This window comes from Scyliorhinus canicula, chromosome 11, assembly GCF_902713615.1.
Source record: "Scyliorhinus canicula chromosome 11, sScyCan1.1, whole genome shotgun sequence".
In the NCBI taxonomy this organism is placed as follows: Eukaryota; Metazoa; Chordata; class Chondrichthyes; order Carcharhiniformes; family Scyliorhinidae; genus Scyliorhinus; species Scyliorhinus canicula.
In genome coordinates, this window is record NC_052156.1 from 104,511,201 (window position 1) to 104,529,222 (window position 18,022).

Genomic DNA, 18,022 nt, shown 5'->3' on the forward strand with positions numbered 1-18,022 from the left:
GGGCTGGTGTTACCCAATCTCTCGGGGTATTATTGAGTGGCCAATGTGTCGATGGTGCGCAAGTGGGTAATGGAGGGGGAGGGGGCAGCATGGAAACGGATGGAGAGGGCGTCCTGTGTAGATACAAGCCTGGGGGCCCTGGTAACGGCGCCGTGGCCACTCCCTCCTACGAGGTATACCACGAGTCCGGTGGTGGCGGCTACCCTCAAGATTTGGGGGCAATGGAGGCGACATAGGGGAGAAGTGGGAGGCTCGATGGAGGCTCCGTTAAGGGAGAACCATAGGTTCGTCCCGGGGAACATTAATGGGGGATTTCAGGGTTGGCACAGAGCGGGCATCAGACAGCTGAGGGACCTGTTTATTGATGGGAGGTTTGCGAGCCTGGGGGAGTTGGAGGAGAAATTTGGGCTTCCCCCGGGGAACTTGTTCAGGTATCTGCAGGTAAAGGCATTTGCTAGGCGGCAGGTGGAGGGATTCCCTTCGCTTCCCGCGAGGGGGGTGAGCGACAGGGTGCTTTCGGGGGTCTGGGTCGGAGAGGGGAAGATATCTGATATCTACAAGGCTGTGCAGGAGGCGGAGGAGGCATCAGTAGAGGAGCTGAAAGCTAAGTGGGAGGGGGAACTGGGGGAACAGATCGAAGACGGGACATGGGCTGATGCTCTGGAGAGGGTTAATTCTTCCTCCTCGTGTGCGCGGCTTAGCCTCATCCAATTCAAGGTGCTGCACCGGGCCCACATGACTGGGACGAGGATGAGTAGGTTCTTTGGGGGTGAAGACAGGTGTGCCAGGTGCTCGGGGAGTCCAGCGAACCATGCCCATATGTTCTGGGCATGCCAGGCATTGGAGGAGTTCTGGAAGGGGGTGGCGAGGACGGTGTCGAGGGTAGTGGGATCCAGGGTCAAGCCAGGATGGGGACTCGCGATTTTTGGGGTTGGGGTGGAGCCGGGAGTGCAGGAGGCGAAAGAGGCCGGTGTGCTGGCCTTTGCGTCCCTAGTAGCCCGGCGAAGGATCTTGCTACAATGGAAGGATGCGAGGCCCCCAAGCGTGGAGACCTGGATCAATGACATGGCGTGTTTCATTAAGCTAGAAAAGGTCAAATTCGCCCCAAGGGGGTCGGTACAAGGGTTCTTTAGGCGGTGGCAACCTTTTCTCGACTTTCTGGTTCAACGATAGGGTACAGGGACAGTAGCAGCAGCAACCCGGGGGGGAGGTGGGAAGGGGGAGGGGAAGGGGGAGGGGAAAGGGGGGGGCGGACAATGACTATGTTTGTTTATTTAATTTTAATTTATTTTTAAGTTCTTTTGTTGTTCATTGGGGTTGGGGGGGTGGGGGTATGTGATACATGCGTCGATACGGTCTGGGGGTGTTACAGTTATTGTGGGTTATTTTGTTGCATTTCATTGTTTGTCGTTATGTTTTATATTTTCTGTAAAAAATTCCAATAAAAATTATATTTAAAAAAAAAAGAAAAGGTATATAAAAAAGTCAAATTTACAATAATCATGGGGAACTTCAATTTGTAGGTTGATCACAAGAAAATAAATTTCTGGAATGTCTAAGAGGTTTTTTTGGAGCAGCTTGTGACAGAGCCTACTAGATATCAGGTAATTCTGGATTTGGTGATGTGTCAGACTTGATTAGGGAACTTAAGGTGAAGGAACCCTTTGGGTACAGTGACCACAATATGATAGAATTTACCCTGTAGTTTGAGAGGGAGAAACTGGAATTGGATGTAACGGTATTACAATTAAATAAAGGTAATTACAAAGACATGAGGGAGGAGCTGGCCAGAGTTGATTGGAAGGGCAGCCTAGCAGGGACGATAGATAGTGGCACAGTAATGGGAGGAGTTTTGGGGGTTATTCGGGAGGCAAAACAGAAATTCATTCCAAGGAGGAGGAAACATGCAAAGGGTAGGCCGAGGCATCCATGGCTGATGAGGGAAGTCAAGGACAGCATAAAAGCAAAAGAAAAAGCGTACAAAATGGCAAGGATTAGTGGGATGCCAGAGGATTGGGAAGCCTTTAAAAGCAAGCAGAGGACAACTAAAAAAGCAATAACGGGGGAGAAGATGAAATAGGAGTGTAAGCAATCTTGTAATATAAAGAAGATAGGAAGAATTTTTTTCAATATATAATAGGTAAGAGAGAGGCAAGAATAGACACTGGACCACCGGAAAATGAGGCTGGAGAAGTAGTAATAGGAAACAAAGAAATGGTAGAGGAACTGAATAGTTACTTTGCATTAATCTTCATGGAGGAAGACAACATGGGGATACCAGAACTTCAAGAGAGCTGGGGCAGAGGTGAGTGTAGTGGCCATCGCTAAGGAGAAGGTTCTGGGAAAACTGAAAGGCCTGAAGGTGGATAAATGACCTGGACTGTCTGGACTACAGCCCAGGGTTCTAAAAGAGATAGCTGAGGAAATTGTGGAGGCATTAGCGATGATCTTTCAGGAATCACTGGAGGCAGGAAGGGAACTGGAAAGTGGCTAATGTAACACCCCTGTTTAAGAAGGGAGGGAGGCAGAAGATGGGGAATTATAGGCCGATTAATCTGACTTCGGTCATTGGTAAGATTTTAGAGTCCATTATTAAAGATAAGATTGTGGAGTAATTGGAAGTGCATGGTAAAATAGTACTGAGTCAGCTCGGCTTCGTCAAAGAGAGGTCATGTCTGACAAATTTGTTAAGAGTTCTTTGAGGAGGTAACAAGGAAGTGAGCCAAAGGAGAAGCAGCGGACATGATTTATTTAGATTTCCAGAAGGCCTTTGACAATGTGCCGCATAGGAGACTGATTGTTGAGAGTCCATGGTGGTAAGGGTACGCTCCTGGCATGGATAGAGGATTGGTTGACTGGCAGAAGGCAGAGAGTGGGGATAAAGGGGTATTTTTCAGGATTGCAGCCAGTGACTAGTGGTGTAACTCAGGGGTCGGTGCTGGGACCACAATTTTTCACAATATACATTAATGATCTGGAGGAAGGAACTGAAGGCACTGTTGCTAAATTTGCAGATGATACAAAGGTATGCAGAGGGATAGGCGTATTGAGGAAGCAAGAGGGCTGCAGAAGGTCTTGGACAGGCTAGGAGAGTGGGCAAAGAAGTGGCAGATGGAATACAATTTTGAAAAGTGTGAGGTTATGCACTTTGGAAGGAGGAATGGAGGCATAGACTATTTTCTAAATGGGGAAATGCTTAGGAAATGCAATGTTAGCATTCATATTGAGAGGGCTAGAATACAAGAGCAGGGATGTACTTCTGAGGCTCTAATCAGACACCATTTGGAGTATTGTGAGCGGTTTTGGGCTCCCTTCCAAGGAAGAATGTGCTGGCCTTGGAAAGGGTCCAGAGAAGGTTGACAAGAATGATTCCAGAAATGAACAGCCTGTCACATGAGGAACGGTAGAGGTCTCTGGGTCCGTACTCGTTGGAGTTTAGAAGGATGAGGCGGGATCTTCATGAAACTTATAAGATACTACGAGGCCTGGATAAAGTGGACGTGGAGAGGATATTTCCACTAGTAGGAAAAACTAGAACCAGAGGGCACAACCTCAGACAACCTAAGGAACATTCCTTTTAAACTGGGTTGAGGATGAATTTCTTCAGCCAGAGGGTGGTGAATCTATGGAACACTTTGCCGCAGCAGGCTGTGGAGGCCAAATCACTGAGTGACTTTAAGACAGAGATGGATAGGTTCTTCATTAATAAGGGGATCAAGGGTTATAGGGAGAAGGCAGGAGAATGGGGATGAGTAAATCATCAGCCATGATTAAATGGTGGAGCAGACTCGATGGGCCGAGTGGCCTAATCCTGCTCCTGTGACGTATGGTCCCACAATTGCCTCTGGGGAGAAATCAGCAATTCAATTAAGATTGCTCTCAGAGGCACAGAGTACAATGCTGAGCCAATGGCATCTGATTGGCCAGCAGCTCTAGTGGGATGAGGTTTCCAAAAAGGCCATTTCAGTTCCTGATGACCACCTATTTGCAATGGGCCTTCCCGAATGGAGGCAGCTTGGGGCTCTCGTTGGTTCTCCAGGTGGCTGGTGAGACCTCATTACCAACATTAAATTTCACCATATATGCCTGCGATTGCCTGAGATCTGCTCCACACGAGCCATTCCTGTGAGGAATGGTGGGCTGAAGATGTCTCCGGCCTTTCAAATTGTTTGCGGACTCACTGGTGGGGGAACCACAAATATTTTCAAACACAACGCATCAAATCCAAGTCATGTATCATCCCTGTTGCTCTGACTCTCTTACCATCTATATCATAGTAAGAAGTCTTACAACACCAGGTTAAAGTCCAACAGGTTTGTTTCAAACACTAGCTTTCGGAGCACTGCTCCTTCCTCAGGTGAATCACATCATCTCCACATCTCAGACATCTCCACATCATCCATATCATGAGCTCACCAAATTATTTCCAAGTGAAATTATTCATTGACATCTGAAAAAAAAATGATCCCCCTCTCAGAACTGTGGATCAATTGAATTAACAGATTTTTATGTGCATGGTTCCTTTAACAGAAAGTAGAAAACGATGGTTTCTAGTTGGTTATACTTCATTTTGAACATAAATTTAATTTATCCATAGTTTATTGATTCTGACCTTAATTAATTGTCCATCTTCTGTCCCAAGAAATAGAACAATCCAGTCGTGTACAATCCTGGCCGACACAGACAGCAGTCCAGAGTGTTCAAACACTGTTGTGTTGCGGATTGGAGCTAAGTCTTGATTGATTGCCACCGTCTTGATTGGTTGGTGATAAAAATATATTGCAAAAAGACAATAAGGCTAAAATTAATGTTAAGAGTATTCAGACTTCATTTTGGTCAAACACATTTGAAATGTCAAAGAAAGTTCACAAAGTGAAAGTCAGGGTCATTTAAAAAAAAAATTTGAGTACCCAATTCATTTTGTCCAATTAAGGGGCAATTTAATGTGGCCAATCCACCTACCCTAAGCATCTTTGGGTTGTGAGGGCGAAACCCATGCAAACACGGGGAGAATGTGCAAACTACACATGTATAGTGACCCAGAGCCGGGATCGAACCTGGGACCTCGGTGCCATGAGGCAGCAGTGCTAACCACTGTGCGTGGAACCAGAAGCGGAATAGTGGCAGCAGTGGAGAGGAGAGGCTGTGTGTGGCCTGCAGATGGCGGGGCCTCAGGAAAGTAGCGGGGATGGTTGGAATTCAGGCCTCGGGAAAGTCGGGGGGGGGGGGGGGGGGGTTTAAAATCTTGGAGGGAAGTGAGTGTGTTTGTATGGGTTAGGATGAGTATGTGCGTGTTACATGATGGATGTATGATGTGGAGATGCCAGCGTTGGACTGGGGTGAGCACAGTAAGAGGTCTTACAACACCAGGTTAAAGTCCAACATGTTTGTTTCAAACACTAACTTTCGGAGCATTGCTCCTTCCTCAGGTGAATCTGTTCAGGGAGTGGACCCCCTTCCTATTGTTGTGGGGCATTCCCAGACGGCCTGGTGTGCGCAAGGCGACATTCGTGCCATCTATTACCCCCTGGACCTGGGGCATCCAGGCGATTGTGGAGAATGCTTGTTGTCTGGACACCTTGTTAGGCTTCGTCAAAGTTTATATAGTTTTCTGCCGGGCAAACAGGGCAATCGTGACTTGACGGATGGACGTTTGGGCTGTAGCTTGTGAGATGCTGCACATGCTCAAGCCCTGAAATGATCCTGAGGCAGAGATGTTCAGGGCTGTGGCGAACGTATTGGCCAACAAAAGCACCTCCTCCACGAGGTGCCAAGTCAGCAAGGACATGGCACAGGTGCGGCACCATCTCCTTGTGGAAGCGGAGCCATCTGCCATCTGTACAAAACCCCAGCGACGCCTGTGCATCTTGGGCCACGCTGGCCTCCCCCTATGGGTCCCTCCCTGGTTTGATGGCCGGTTGGGTCCTCTGGGTTTTGGGGCAGGGCCACGCACATGGACTGCCACCTCAAATCTCTATCAATGCTGCTGCTGCTACCTCTTCCGGCATCTGGCCATCTGAAGCCTGCCAACAGCATCACTGGGGCAAGTTCCACAAGTCCAAGATATCATCTATTCTGTATAATTCGTCAACGGGAGAGGGCTGGTTAGATCGCAAACCGATCGACACCTACGCGGTTCTTGATTTAATGGCCTCGACGTGCTCAAGCTTAAGCGCAACATGGCCATTAAATCATGCCATTGTCGGTATTTGGAGATTGGAACCACGCAGGATCAAGTCCCTTTTCTGTCAAAAACTATAGTGAAGTTTTAGTTGAGGCTTGTGTGAGTTGTTCTTTATACAATTCAGACAAAGCAAATCTTTCCAATGGTTTTTTTATAAAAGTGAGAGGGGAGGCTGGATTTTTCGGCCGCGCCGATCACAAGATCGCCATGGATGGGACAGGGACCAAGTAAAGGTCCTTTTACCTCATACGGGAAGGTTCCAGATTCTCTTATCCACACAAAGTTGGGGGCCCCGTAGCCAGTGGCTAGCACAGTTGCTTCACAGCTCCAGGATCCCATGTTCAATTGTTGGCTTGGGTCACTGTCTATGCGGAGTTTGCACTTTCTCCCCGTGTCTGCGTGGGTTTCCTCCGGGTCCTCCGGTTTTCCTCCCACAATCCAAAGATGTACAGGTTAGGTAGATTGGCCATGCTAAATTGCCCTTAGTGTCCTAAAAGGTTAGGTGGGGTTACTGGGATAGGGTGGAGGTGTGGGCTTAGGTAGGGTGCTCTTTCCAAGGGCCAGAGTAGACTTGATGGGCCGAATGGCCTCCTTCTGCACTGTAAATTCTATGATTATCTATGAATCTATGATTATCTATGAAAATTGGAGCAAATTAGAAACATTTCCTGTCCTGATGCACAGTATAGATAGCGCAGCCAGGCAGGCCAGTGGTGTTAATTCTGAGCTTTGTGTGAGCCTTGTTAAATTCTTGTTTTTACAGGGGAGCAGCTTCTCCCTATGAATTACAGAATTGTTAAGAGAATACAGATTCTGCGACCCTTCTGACACCCGCCCGCGACCCACCCAGGGGTCACGATCTACACTTTGAAAAACCCTGGTTTACTGGAAGGGGATGCACGTAGACTCCAGAACTGGCGGGGTGGCGGCTTGTTAATGTGGCACATTAGGGATGGTTTGCACAGACTCAGAAGTTGGGAGTGGTGTGGCTTGTGGCTGTTGTCCTCAGCTCTCGTTGCAATGGGGAACCATGGCTTGAATTTTCAGGATTGCGAGCGCTCAGCACCTAGAGCTCCGAGGTCCTTGAGGACAAATCTGAAGAGGCTTTCCCACCCGAGATCAAGATTGTTCACTTTCACTATTTGGCACCCTGATTCAACCAGCGCCAGCCAGCCCAAAAATTGAGGCTGGGTAGGAAAAGGCCCTGAAATGTCTGTTAAGTTGCTAATTTAAAAAAAGCCTTAACAGACACATCAGCGGGCTTTCTGTCTGAGGCCTTGTCCACCCTACCGTGGTATTGCACCTAGATCGGGCCAGGCAGGACCCCGGAGGGAATCACATTCATGCAATATTACATTGCCTGCCCCCCCCCCCCCCCCGCCACCTCAGAACCCGCCAGGGAGAAGAGTAAAATCTGGCCCATATGACGGTTTCTGTTTTTGTTCAGGGGCTTGCAGACAGGAATCAGATTCCTGTTGCAAAATGGAAAGGAACCCAGGGGCTATGTGGAGGTGCAGCAAAACCGCTTTGAGGTCCCCGGGCAATGGAGTCCAGTAAAAATGAAAGTAAGATCGGTTCTGTCCGGGAAGGGTATGAGGCAGTGTTGGAGGACGGCTATGCTACGCAATAGAGTCATTTCTTGGAATACACCATCACTTGTTGGTGCCGCTACGGTAGAAAGGATCCAGGTCAGTTACAAAGATCAGAGACCTCATTGCCCAGAAAGTAACTGAAAGCCAATCCTTTCCTTCAGTGCTGTTAAAGGACTGGACATAAACTCGCTTCACATCAAAGTTGGAACATCGACGGAGTATAAGATAGGAATGCAGACTTTCATAAAGGCAACAGCGAAGGGGGCACAGCTGCATCGTATCTGGCATAACATCAACGAAGGCCAAGTCAAGGGTTCACAACAAATGTCATTCACACTGGCCAAACAGCTTCCACTCATTGACAATGAGCAACTGAAAGATTTTGCAGCACAGCAAAAGACCTTTCGGCCCATCATCACAGGTGATGCCTCTTCAAAGAATGGAGTGCTGAGCTACTTTGGCTTAAAACATCTCCTTCACACCTTAGCACACGAGAGGGCTCAGGCAGAGGAGCTGGAAAGTTTCTGGAAGTTCCGAATGAGTGAGGCGGGCAGCGGCGGAACGGAAAGTGAAGGGGTGAACATCTTCGTCAACGATGGCTGCTTCATGGCACTTTTCAAGAAGATGAAAGAGGAGGAGCTGAGCAGCGAAGGGGGAGTCACAGCAAGCAGTGGGGATATAGACAATGGAGGCAAGAGGAGTGCAGATGCTGGCCAGGAGCAAAGTACTGAGGCCCAGAGTGACAGGAAGAAAAGCGTGCCGAATATTGTGGGAAAGTGGCGAGGTGGAGCAAAGATAGCCCTCAAGACGGGAATGGTAGCCAAGAAATGCAAGGGTGAAGAAGAGGCAGAGGCGTGTGGAGGTTACGCGTGGGCCAAATACACGGTGGAGGTGAAGAAATATGAGCACATTAATGCAGCGATGACAATGTCACACGAGTGAGATATTAGGAAATTGAGTACAGAAATGAGACCCCAATGTAGCAGGCAATTTAGAGAATAAACTAAGGGGAAAGAAAACCTGCTAGCACGGAAGAGGTTTACGTCCACACCTGCATTGTCCCAGTCAGACGTAAACTGGTTAGTGGGAATATAGAGGATGCCCTAGATTCATTGGCTGGAATCTCCGTAGCCCGACAGCGAAATCTGGATCGGTGATTGGGCGGAGAATGGATTCTGACGCCGAAATCGGGCAGGTGCCAGTTCGACGCCGGTTTGCCCCCTCCAAACCGGCACCTTCAGGACACGCGCCGTGTGCAGTCGCAAGGCTGCCGGATCATCAGCCGGCCCACCGGTGATGCTCCGCCCCAATGGGCAGAGTTCCCGATGGCAGGGGCCACGACTGGTCCCAGCGGTCGGGAACCCAGTGTGTCGCCTGCGGATTGGGTCCAGCACCGTCACATTGTCCATGATCCGTACTGCTGGCCAGGGGGCTTATGCTAACGTTGGGGGAACTGTGGGGGGTGGCCTGTGGGGTCGGGGTGGACAGGTTAGGGTTCCAGCATGGCTGTCGCCATGTTATTTGGCACGTTTGGTGAAGGCCATCAGTCCTGCGCATGCGTGACCTGGAACCCGGCCATTCTCCATGCCATCCGCGGGTGGTTCACGCGGCGTCGTGCTAGCCCCTCACCAGTACCAGAATCGGTGAAGGGTTTGCGTCGATTTCCCTGTCATGAACCAGCCGCGGATTCTCTTGTAGCCGCCGGCACTTAGTCGCAGAATGCTGCCCTTTGTTCTTTGAGACACTCCTGTCTGACCAGCTATTAGCCCATTTCAGAGCCTTTTGGCCTCTTTGCCCGTCAATGGGAGGTTAGTTGCTTATCAATAGTATGGCTCTGTTCTTTTGTATAAACAGGAGTTGGCGGAGCTGAGAGTGAAAGAGAGAGAGAGAGAGAGAAAGAATGCTGTTTCAACAGGTACAGGAGTAGGCTTTGGAAATCGACCAAGACGGTCATGGAAGTTGCCACCGAGGCAAGCTTTGGAAAGAGTGTTCAGAACTAATGTCCCTACCAGAAGAATTGTTTCGTAAATGCAAGTATTGCCTGTGACAGTGGCATGAGAGCTGCCTGTTCTGTTACAGTGTTGTTTAATGGGAACTAGTTAAGGTTAAAGTAAAGAAAGTGCGTGTATTGTTACGGTTGAAGTTTTTAACAATACATTTAGAGTACTCAATTATTTTTCCAATTAAGGGGCACATTAGCCTGGCCAATCCACTTAATGTGCAAACTCCACACAGACAGTGACCTGGGGCCAGGATTGAACCCAGGTCTCAGCGTCGTAGGCAGCAGTGCTAAACACTGCACCATCCATCGTGCCCCCCTACGGTTGAAGTTTAGAAGTTGAATATTGCTTTCTTTTCTTGTTTCTTTAAAATATTTTTTATTAAGGCATTTGTATATACATTAAACACAAACCAACACAAGAGTAAGAACAAACAGAAATCTCCATTTTAAATAATTAACTAAATGTTCCAACCTCCCCGCTATTCCCTGTTATTCCCCCCCCCCCCCCCGCCTCGAAACTTAAATTTTCCTTTAAAAAGTAGATGAATGGCTTCCATCTCCGGGCAAACCCTTCAACTGACCCTCTTGAGGCAAACTTATTTTTCTGCAACCTTAGGAATTCCATCAGGTCGCTCACCCACAGCCCCGAGTTCGGTGGCTCAGAGTCCCTCCACTCCAGCAAAATCCATCTCCGGGCTACCAGGGACACAAAGGCCAAAGCGTCAGCCGCTCTTGCCCCCTGGGCTTCCAGATCTTCCGACACACCAAATATCGGCACTTCTGGACTCGGGGCAACCTTCACCTTCAGCACCTCGGACGTTACGTCCGCGAACCCCTGCGGTTTCGGACATGCCCCAAACATGTGAACATGGTTCGCGGGCCTCCCCGCGCACCGCCCATACCTGTGCTCCACCCCCTCAAAGAACCTGCTCATCCTTGCCACCATCATTTGCATCGTATGTACTACCTTAAACTGTGATGTGGAGATGGGGTGGGCACAGTAAGAAGTCTTACAACACCAGGTTAAAGTCCAACAGGTTTGTTTCGAATTACTATCTTTCGGAGGAAGCACCTGAGGAAGGAGCTGTGCCCCGACAGCTAGTGCTTCGAAACAAATCTGTTGGACTTTAACCTGGTGTTGTAAGACTTCTTACTCTACCTTAAACTGGTTAAGGCTAAGCCCTGCGCATGACGAAGATGCATTAACCCTCATGAGATCCTCCCCCACTACCCACCTCCTTACCTTAGCAATGGCAATTCATTATGTCTGGCAAGCGTACCATCCCTGCGCCTCCGTTCATTGGAGCGCATGGGGGCTGGTGGACAAGACGCTGCTGGTGGGGGTGGTCAACTCTGGGTACACTGCGATTGTGGTTTTAGGCCATTCGCCAAACTGGGTGGACCTGCAAATGGACTGGGGGGGCCAGCGCCCGCAGTGGAGACTGGACATAATGCTGTTAGCGGACGAGGAGGTGTGCGAGCGGGCAACAGCCGCCACCGGTGGATATGTGGAACTGAATGATATGGGTGAGGTTTCGGTTGCCACGCTATGGGAGGCGCTCAGCGGGGAGTTCATATCGAATCGGGCGCATAGAGAAATGATGGAACGAGCAGAGATGGCAAGGCTGGTGGACGGGACTCTTCAAGTGGAAACGTACTCGGAACTCCCGGAGGCAGGATTGTTGAAAAAGAGGCAGGAGCTGCAGATGGAGTTTGGGTTAGTGTCCACGGGGAAGGCAGTATGGCAGTAGTTATGGGGCAGTGTGTGAGTACGGGGAGAAGGTGAGTAGGATGCTGGCCCACCAACATACGAAGCAGGAAGGATGAAGGACCGGAGGGAAAGAGTGGTACTGGACCCGGTGGGGATGAATGGGTTTTTTGAGGAAATTTATAAGAGGCTGTATGGATCGGAGCTCCCAGTCGGGGAAAGAATGCTGCGAGTCTTAGACTGGTTGGAGTTCCCTCCAGGCCCACCCTCAGATGCCCACCGCCTTTCTTGCTGCGCCACAGCAGCCACACCTTTTGCGAGCAGTTCCTCCCCCCTGCCCCCACCAAGCAAAACAACAATCCCATCCCCCTCTGCTACACTCACCATCTGGTCACCCTTCCACTGCATTCCCTTCAACTTGCCTGCCCAGCTAGCCTGGCAGCCCTTGCCCAGAGCGCCTAAACCTCCGACACCCCACTGATTCCCCCCCCCCCCCCAGCTCGTACACCTCCATAACACAAACAACAATGGAATAAGAAAAAGGTGCTCTCACCCTCCACGTTGCACAAACATCCCTCCACAGAACCCAAGAAAACATCTCAACGAAGAGAGGTTCTCCCATCACCAACAAACAAAAGGCAATAAAAACGAAAAAGGTAGAGAGAACCAAAATCTTCTCACACTTCTTCCACAGTTCCTCCCTCTCTGCCAGTCAATTGTCTCTTAAAAACTCCATTGCCTCCTCTGGTGTCCCAAAATAATGCTCAAGACCATTGTAAATCACCCAGAGGCGGGCTGGGGACAGCATCCCAAACTTCATCCCCTTCTTGAAGAGGGCAGCCTTCTCTTCTCTCTCCTCTTTGCCACTTCAGAGTCCAGGTCGTAGTACACCCAGAACTCATTACCTTCCCATGTGCACCTCTTCGTCTGTCGAGCCCTCGCAATATCTTCTCCTTGTCGAGGAATTGGTGGAACCGCACCACCATCGCCCTCGGCGGCTCGTTCACCTGCGGCTTCCTCATCAGCGCCTTGTGCGCCCAGTCGACCTCCAGGGTCGAAGGGCCCCTCCCCATCAACTGCTCCCGCATCTTGGCTATATATGAGCCAACGTCCGCTCCCTCGATGCCCTCTGGCATCCCTAGAATTCGTAAGTTTTGTCTCTGGGAGCAGTTCTCTAGATTCTCCATCTTTTCCTTTAGCCACTTCTGGGTCTCCCACATCATCCCGGTCTCGGCCGCCAACGAGGTAAGCTGCTCCTCGTGCTCCCCCACCACCTCCTCCTCTGTCCGAATAGCCTGGCCCTGGAACTTTAGCCTCTGCTGCACCCGATCGATCCCCACTTTTAGCTGTTCCATCACCTTGGCCAGGTCCTCCTGGACTTCCCTCCTCTACTGGCTGAACTTCTCATTTAAGAAGTCCACCAGCTGCTCTGTTGACCACTGGGCAGGCAGGGCTGACCCTTTCTCCTCTGTCATCTTCGCCTGTGGCACACAAAGAATTTCTTCCTTCAACAGTTCCTTTCTTCTCATCTCACTTCTGGTCCATGAATCCATCCACCAGCACCACCAGTGGAGTTTAACCTCCCTCAATCATCTCCACACCTTTTTCCACCAAAACACTCGGCCAGCAAATGGAGAAATGGACCAAAAAAAACCGTCTCGGGAGGGAGCTGCCAAATCTGCGACCACTTACTCCATGACCGTCACCAGAAATCTCTTGTTTTCTTTTCTTTCAATAAAGTTGGTTTATAAAATAACCAAGCTCCATATCTTATATTATCACTCCGCGAACGAATGTATCTTTCCGCATTGTCTTAAAACTTTAAATGTTATGGCTCGGGTTTGTCCTCTAAGCCTCTGATGAGAGCTGACCAGACGACCGTAACAATGACAAAACGCAGCCTCTTGTTAAATAGCTACATTTGCGTGCTCATGCAGCCAAGGACTATTACATTTTACAATCGTTAAGATCCAAGACTTCCACCCATTGCCCTCGCTGGGTAATCGGTATGAGATTTTTTTTTGACCGCCTGAAATATATATGTATTTGGATTTGTGATGGAACCATCAATTCACTAGACACGTGCTTTAAGATATGAACAGTGGTTTTAATCTACTTGCAACAGAGCCAGCCTGTTCCGCGTTGAACTCTTGATGAACTGAACGACTGGCTCTGAGCATTGGTATTTATACAGCAGTCCAGGGGGAGGAGTCGTGCGCGGAGCCAAGTGTGGAGCCCTGTACAAACTCCTAAGCATTCCCAGCGCTACTCCCCCTAGTGGTCGGGCAACGCAACTGCACTTACAATGCATGGTCTCATGTATATACAATACAGTGTGAATTACGGAGTTACATTCACCACAGTTTGAAAACGTTTGTAAACAAAAATCCAATGTATTGTTTAATTTTCAACATTGAAATCCTGTCCACTTTCAAAGTGCGATTTTGTGTGTAGTTTCCCTGTAGTTATGTCCCACATCCGGTTTTCATCACTGAACATGGTTTCCAGACACGTTTAATCTTTTTTTTTTAGAACTTGCACGATATAGCTGTGGCAGCAGTTAGGACTTCTGGCTCACAGTGTCAGGGATCCGGGTTCAATTCCAGCCATAATAATAATAAAAATAATAATTTTTATCATGATCACAAATCGGTTTACAGTAACACTGCAATGAAGTTACTGTGAAAATGGGTTACTGTGTGGAGTTTGCACTTTCTCCCAGTATCTGCATGAGTTTCCTCCGGGTGCTCTGGTTTCCTCCCACAGTCCAAAGATGTGCAGGTTAGGTGGCTTGGCCACATTAAATTGCCCTTTAGTGTCCAAACATGTGCAGTTTAGATGGGATCACGAGGGTGGACCAGAGGAGTGGGCCTAGATGGGGTGCTCTTTCAGAGGGTCGGTGTTGAATCGATGGGCTGAATGGCCTCTTTCTACACTTTATGAATTCTATGGTTCTATTCTGTGGTTCTATGTGTGTGCTAGCCTTTCAGAGCAAGGCTGCATCCGGCAAAATGCAAGTAAGGCAGCCGAAGCTGTGGAGCCAGATATTTCCAGTAGGTTTCTAAATCAGAACTTCTCTTTCTGCACCCTTTAATCATTGCTGTCTTCAATGTTTCATTTCAGGGAGAAGACAAAAGGACTGATGGATACAGGGCTAAATGCTGCATTTCCCTGAGTCCGTACTCAATGGAGGAGGCGACGGAGGGAGAAACATTACTAAGTGCAACTCTAGCAGGAGACACTGCCTGGGGGCATGGCCAAGAGGAGCCTAAGCACGAACAGGAGGGCGAGGAGGAAAGACTCAGGCAGTGGGGACGACTCACCAGACCGAGGGTTTATCGTCAAAGAGTATCCTACTTTCAAAGGAATGACAGGCAGTGCTGACCATGCCTGCAATTGTCCTGAGACCTTGTACATCACATATACCACAGTCTTCGTGAAGACCTGATGCCGCATGGATGGCAGCTTCCCCCTGCCAGTGGCTTTGAATGTGATGGCAGCACTCAATATACACACTAACTTCATCTTGAGTTACAGATTCTAAGGATGGTATTCTTCATTTTGTTTCTAAGTGTGGTGGTGGGCGGTTCCTGCTGTACCAATCCTGCTGGCCAGACTGGCGTAAACTCACACCCGACTCCGCTCTTGGAACCGCATTAGCTATGAATGAGTGCGCATCTCTGAAAATCACCTGGCCGATGCTAGCTACCAGGTTCAGAAGTCCAGGTGCCATATGTAAACAATAGCTCAGCAACTTCATATCACTCTCTCCAGTCCACCTGTCTTCAGTGGATCATGCCGGATGTCTGGAACCCAGTGACAAAAGGGGTGGGGGTTGGGGTGGGGGTTGTGGGGGGTGGGGGGGTTGTTGGGGGTGGGGGGGTGTTGGGAAGAGAGAGAGATAAATCACTTACTTCGAGTTCCGGGGGGTGGGGGGGTGGTTGTGGGGGGTGGGGGTATTGTTGGGAAGAGAGAGAGATAAATCACTTACTTCGAGTGCCGGGGGGTTTGGGGTGGGGGTGGGGGGGGGTTGGGGTGGTGGGGGTTGGGGTGGGGGGTTTGGGGTGGGGGGGGGGGGTTGGGGTTTGGGGGGGGGCGCTATTTATATCATGTTTCACCGGGCGGCGTTGATGATGTCGCCCGACGTCAACCGATGCGCCACTTTTGCAGCGGGTGAAACTGACGCGTACAGCATTACTCCGCTGCTGGCCCTTTCGGGACGGGAGACTTCGGGCTGATAAGCGGGTCCCGACGCCTGAGTCACCAGCGCCATTTTTGCCCGCCTGTCAAGAGCGTCGCGATGGACTTCGGAGAATTTCGCCCCAGATATCAGGATTTGCTTCTCCACCATAGATTCTGGGCGGAATTTTCCGTTTCTTCATCCAAGTGTCATTTTGGGCAGGAAAAGCATTAAGTAATCCACTGGCTCCACTGATAGTCTTTCTCGAAACTTAGTTAAATAAAATGCTGGAGGTGGGCCCACGCCATCACAATAGCCATCTGCCCCACTAGCAGCCTCTGCCTTTAAGAGATTGAGGCATCCTTTAAAAAGGACGCCCTGATCTAACAGAAATAAAAATAAAAACAAGGATCCCCACCACTGACATGGAGCCTCCCCCCCCCCCCCCCCCCCCCCACACACAAAAAAAATGTGGGGGATGTTCCCCCCATGGACCACCCCAAAAGGAAGCCCATCCTACAGCCAAGGGGCAATGACAGAGTACTGCCTAGGCATGACACTCCTGGGGACTGCATTAACCTGTGTCCTTAAGAGGACCCGTTTGCCAGGTCCTGTTTTACTAAAGAAAACAAAGAGAACAAAGAACAAAGAAAATTAGAGCACAGGAACAGGTCCTTCGGCCCTCCCAGCCTGCGCCGATCCAGATCCTTTATCTAAACCTGTCTCCTAAAGACTCCTAAAGGTTTTGAAAAGCAGCCGTGACATCATGACGGAGCAGGGGGCAAGCCTAACATGGTAGTAGAGTGGGGAAGCCTGCTAATGATATTAAAATGTACTTAAATTGGGCTCCATCAATGAATGGAAGAAACCCTGTTACGTCATTGGCAGGGACAATCCAGTGAGGAAATCCTATCCGTGCAAAAGCAGTTTCAAGGCTCATGGTGGAATTTCAGCCCTGGCGCCGGGCCTCAAAGGCCGCTGGCACCAGTTTTGGCGCCAACCGGCGTGGCACCAACCACTCCGGCGCGGGCCTAGCCCCCAAAGGTGTGGAGAATTCCGTAGTGGTTGGCGCCACCCCGCTACGCCAGGACCCCCCGCCCCGCCGGGTAAGGGAGCATCCCGGCCCAGGACACTGATTTCTGTTTAGGACCGATATTTTCTCATTATCATTAATAATTGTTCCATTCCCTCCTCTAGTTCATGCACATTCTCACCTCCACCATCTTTTTGTTAATGCTGACACTAAACTGTAACATATCTTCACTTACTTCCCGTAACAGCCTCCCCGAACAGGCGCCTGAATGTGGCGACTAGAGGCTTTTCACAGTAACTTCATTTGAAGCCTACTTGTGACAATGAGCGATTTTCATTTTTTCATTCATAATTACATTCTCTTCCTCATTCCTGAATGAGCCACATTTCTCTAACTACATCTTTGTACATTTTATATGCTCATACAAGAAATTACTATTTCCCCTTGCATCATATACTAGCATTTTGATCTATTTCGATTTAACCCTGCTTGTAATCTTCCTATTCAGCTCCCAACTACACTTCCTATTTCTCTCACCATAATCTTTACTGTTATTAGTCACAAACCTCCCCTGAGAAAGAACTTGTGCTTATACAGCTCTCATTATGACCTCTGAAAACATTGTAATTTAGGAAACATGGCGGCTAATTTACACTCAGCAAGGTCTCACAAACAGCAATGTGACAATGAACAGATAATCTGAGTTTAATGTTTTTGATTAGGCCCACTAGGAAGAACTTTCCCACCTCATCTTCAAATAGTGCCGTAGCCAACGATCCTAGACAGCAAAGTCTCAGTTTAATCTGTAAGGTGGCAGCTTCAACAGTACAGCACTCCCTCATGTGCTCTGTGAATACATTTACTGAGACCATCCAGCAAAGTAATACACAACACAAATTCACAAGAAAAATTATGCTGTGTCATCTCTTTCTCCTCGCCATCTCTCAAAGCAATCAATCCATGAACAGGCATCCTCAGGAAGTACAGAAAGGAGTTATCATCAGCTACATAAGCAATTGGGTCCAGGGCAGCATGGTGGCACAGTGGTTAGCACTGGTGCCTCACGGCGCCGAGGTCCCAGGTTCGATCCCGGCTCTGGGTCAATGTCCGTGTGGAGTTTACACATTCTCTCCGTGTTTGCGTAGGCTTCACCCCCACAACCCAAAGACGTACAGGTCAGGTGGATTGGCCATGATAAATTGCCCCTTAATTGGAAAAAATGAATTGAGGACTCTAAGATTATTTTTTTGAAAATAAGCAATTGTGTCTGTGCCGTTTGTGATAAATTTGTACCAAAACTAAAAAGCTGAACAATATGTTGGC

General features: G+C 49.1%; 1 protein-coding gene across 3 annotated transcripts in view; it reads right to left on the reverse strand.

Annotated features, from left to right (window-relative positions):
- Positions 1-18,022, reverse strand: part of plxnc1 (plexin C1) — a 215,072-nt gene that overhangs the window by 171,553 nt on the left and 25,497 nt on the right. For all 3 annotated transcript variants that reach the window (XM_038810956.1, XM_038810957.1, XM_038810955.1), the window contains exon 3: positions 4,613-4,753. In XM_038810956.1, coding sequence (XP_038666884.1) covers positions 4,613-4,753 — 141 coding nt within the window. The remainder of the gene's footprint in view (positions 1-4,612; positions 4,754-18,022) is intronic.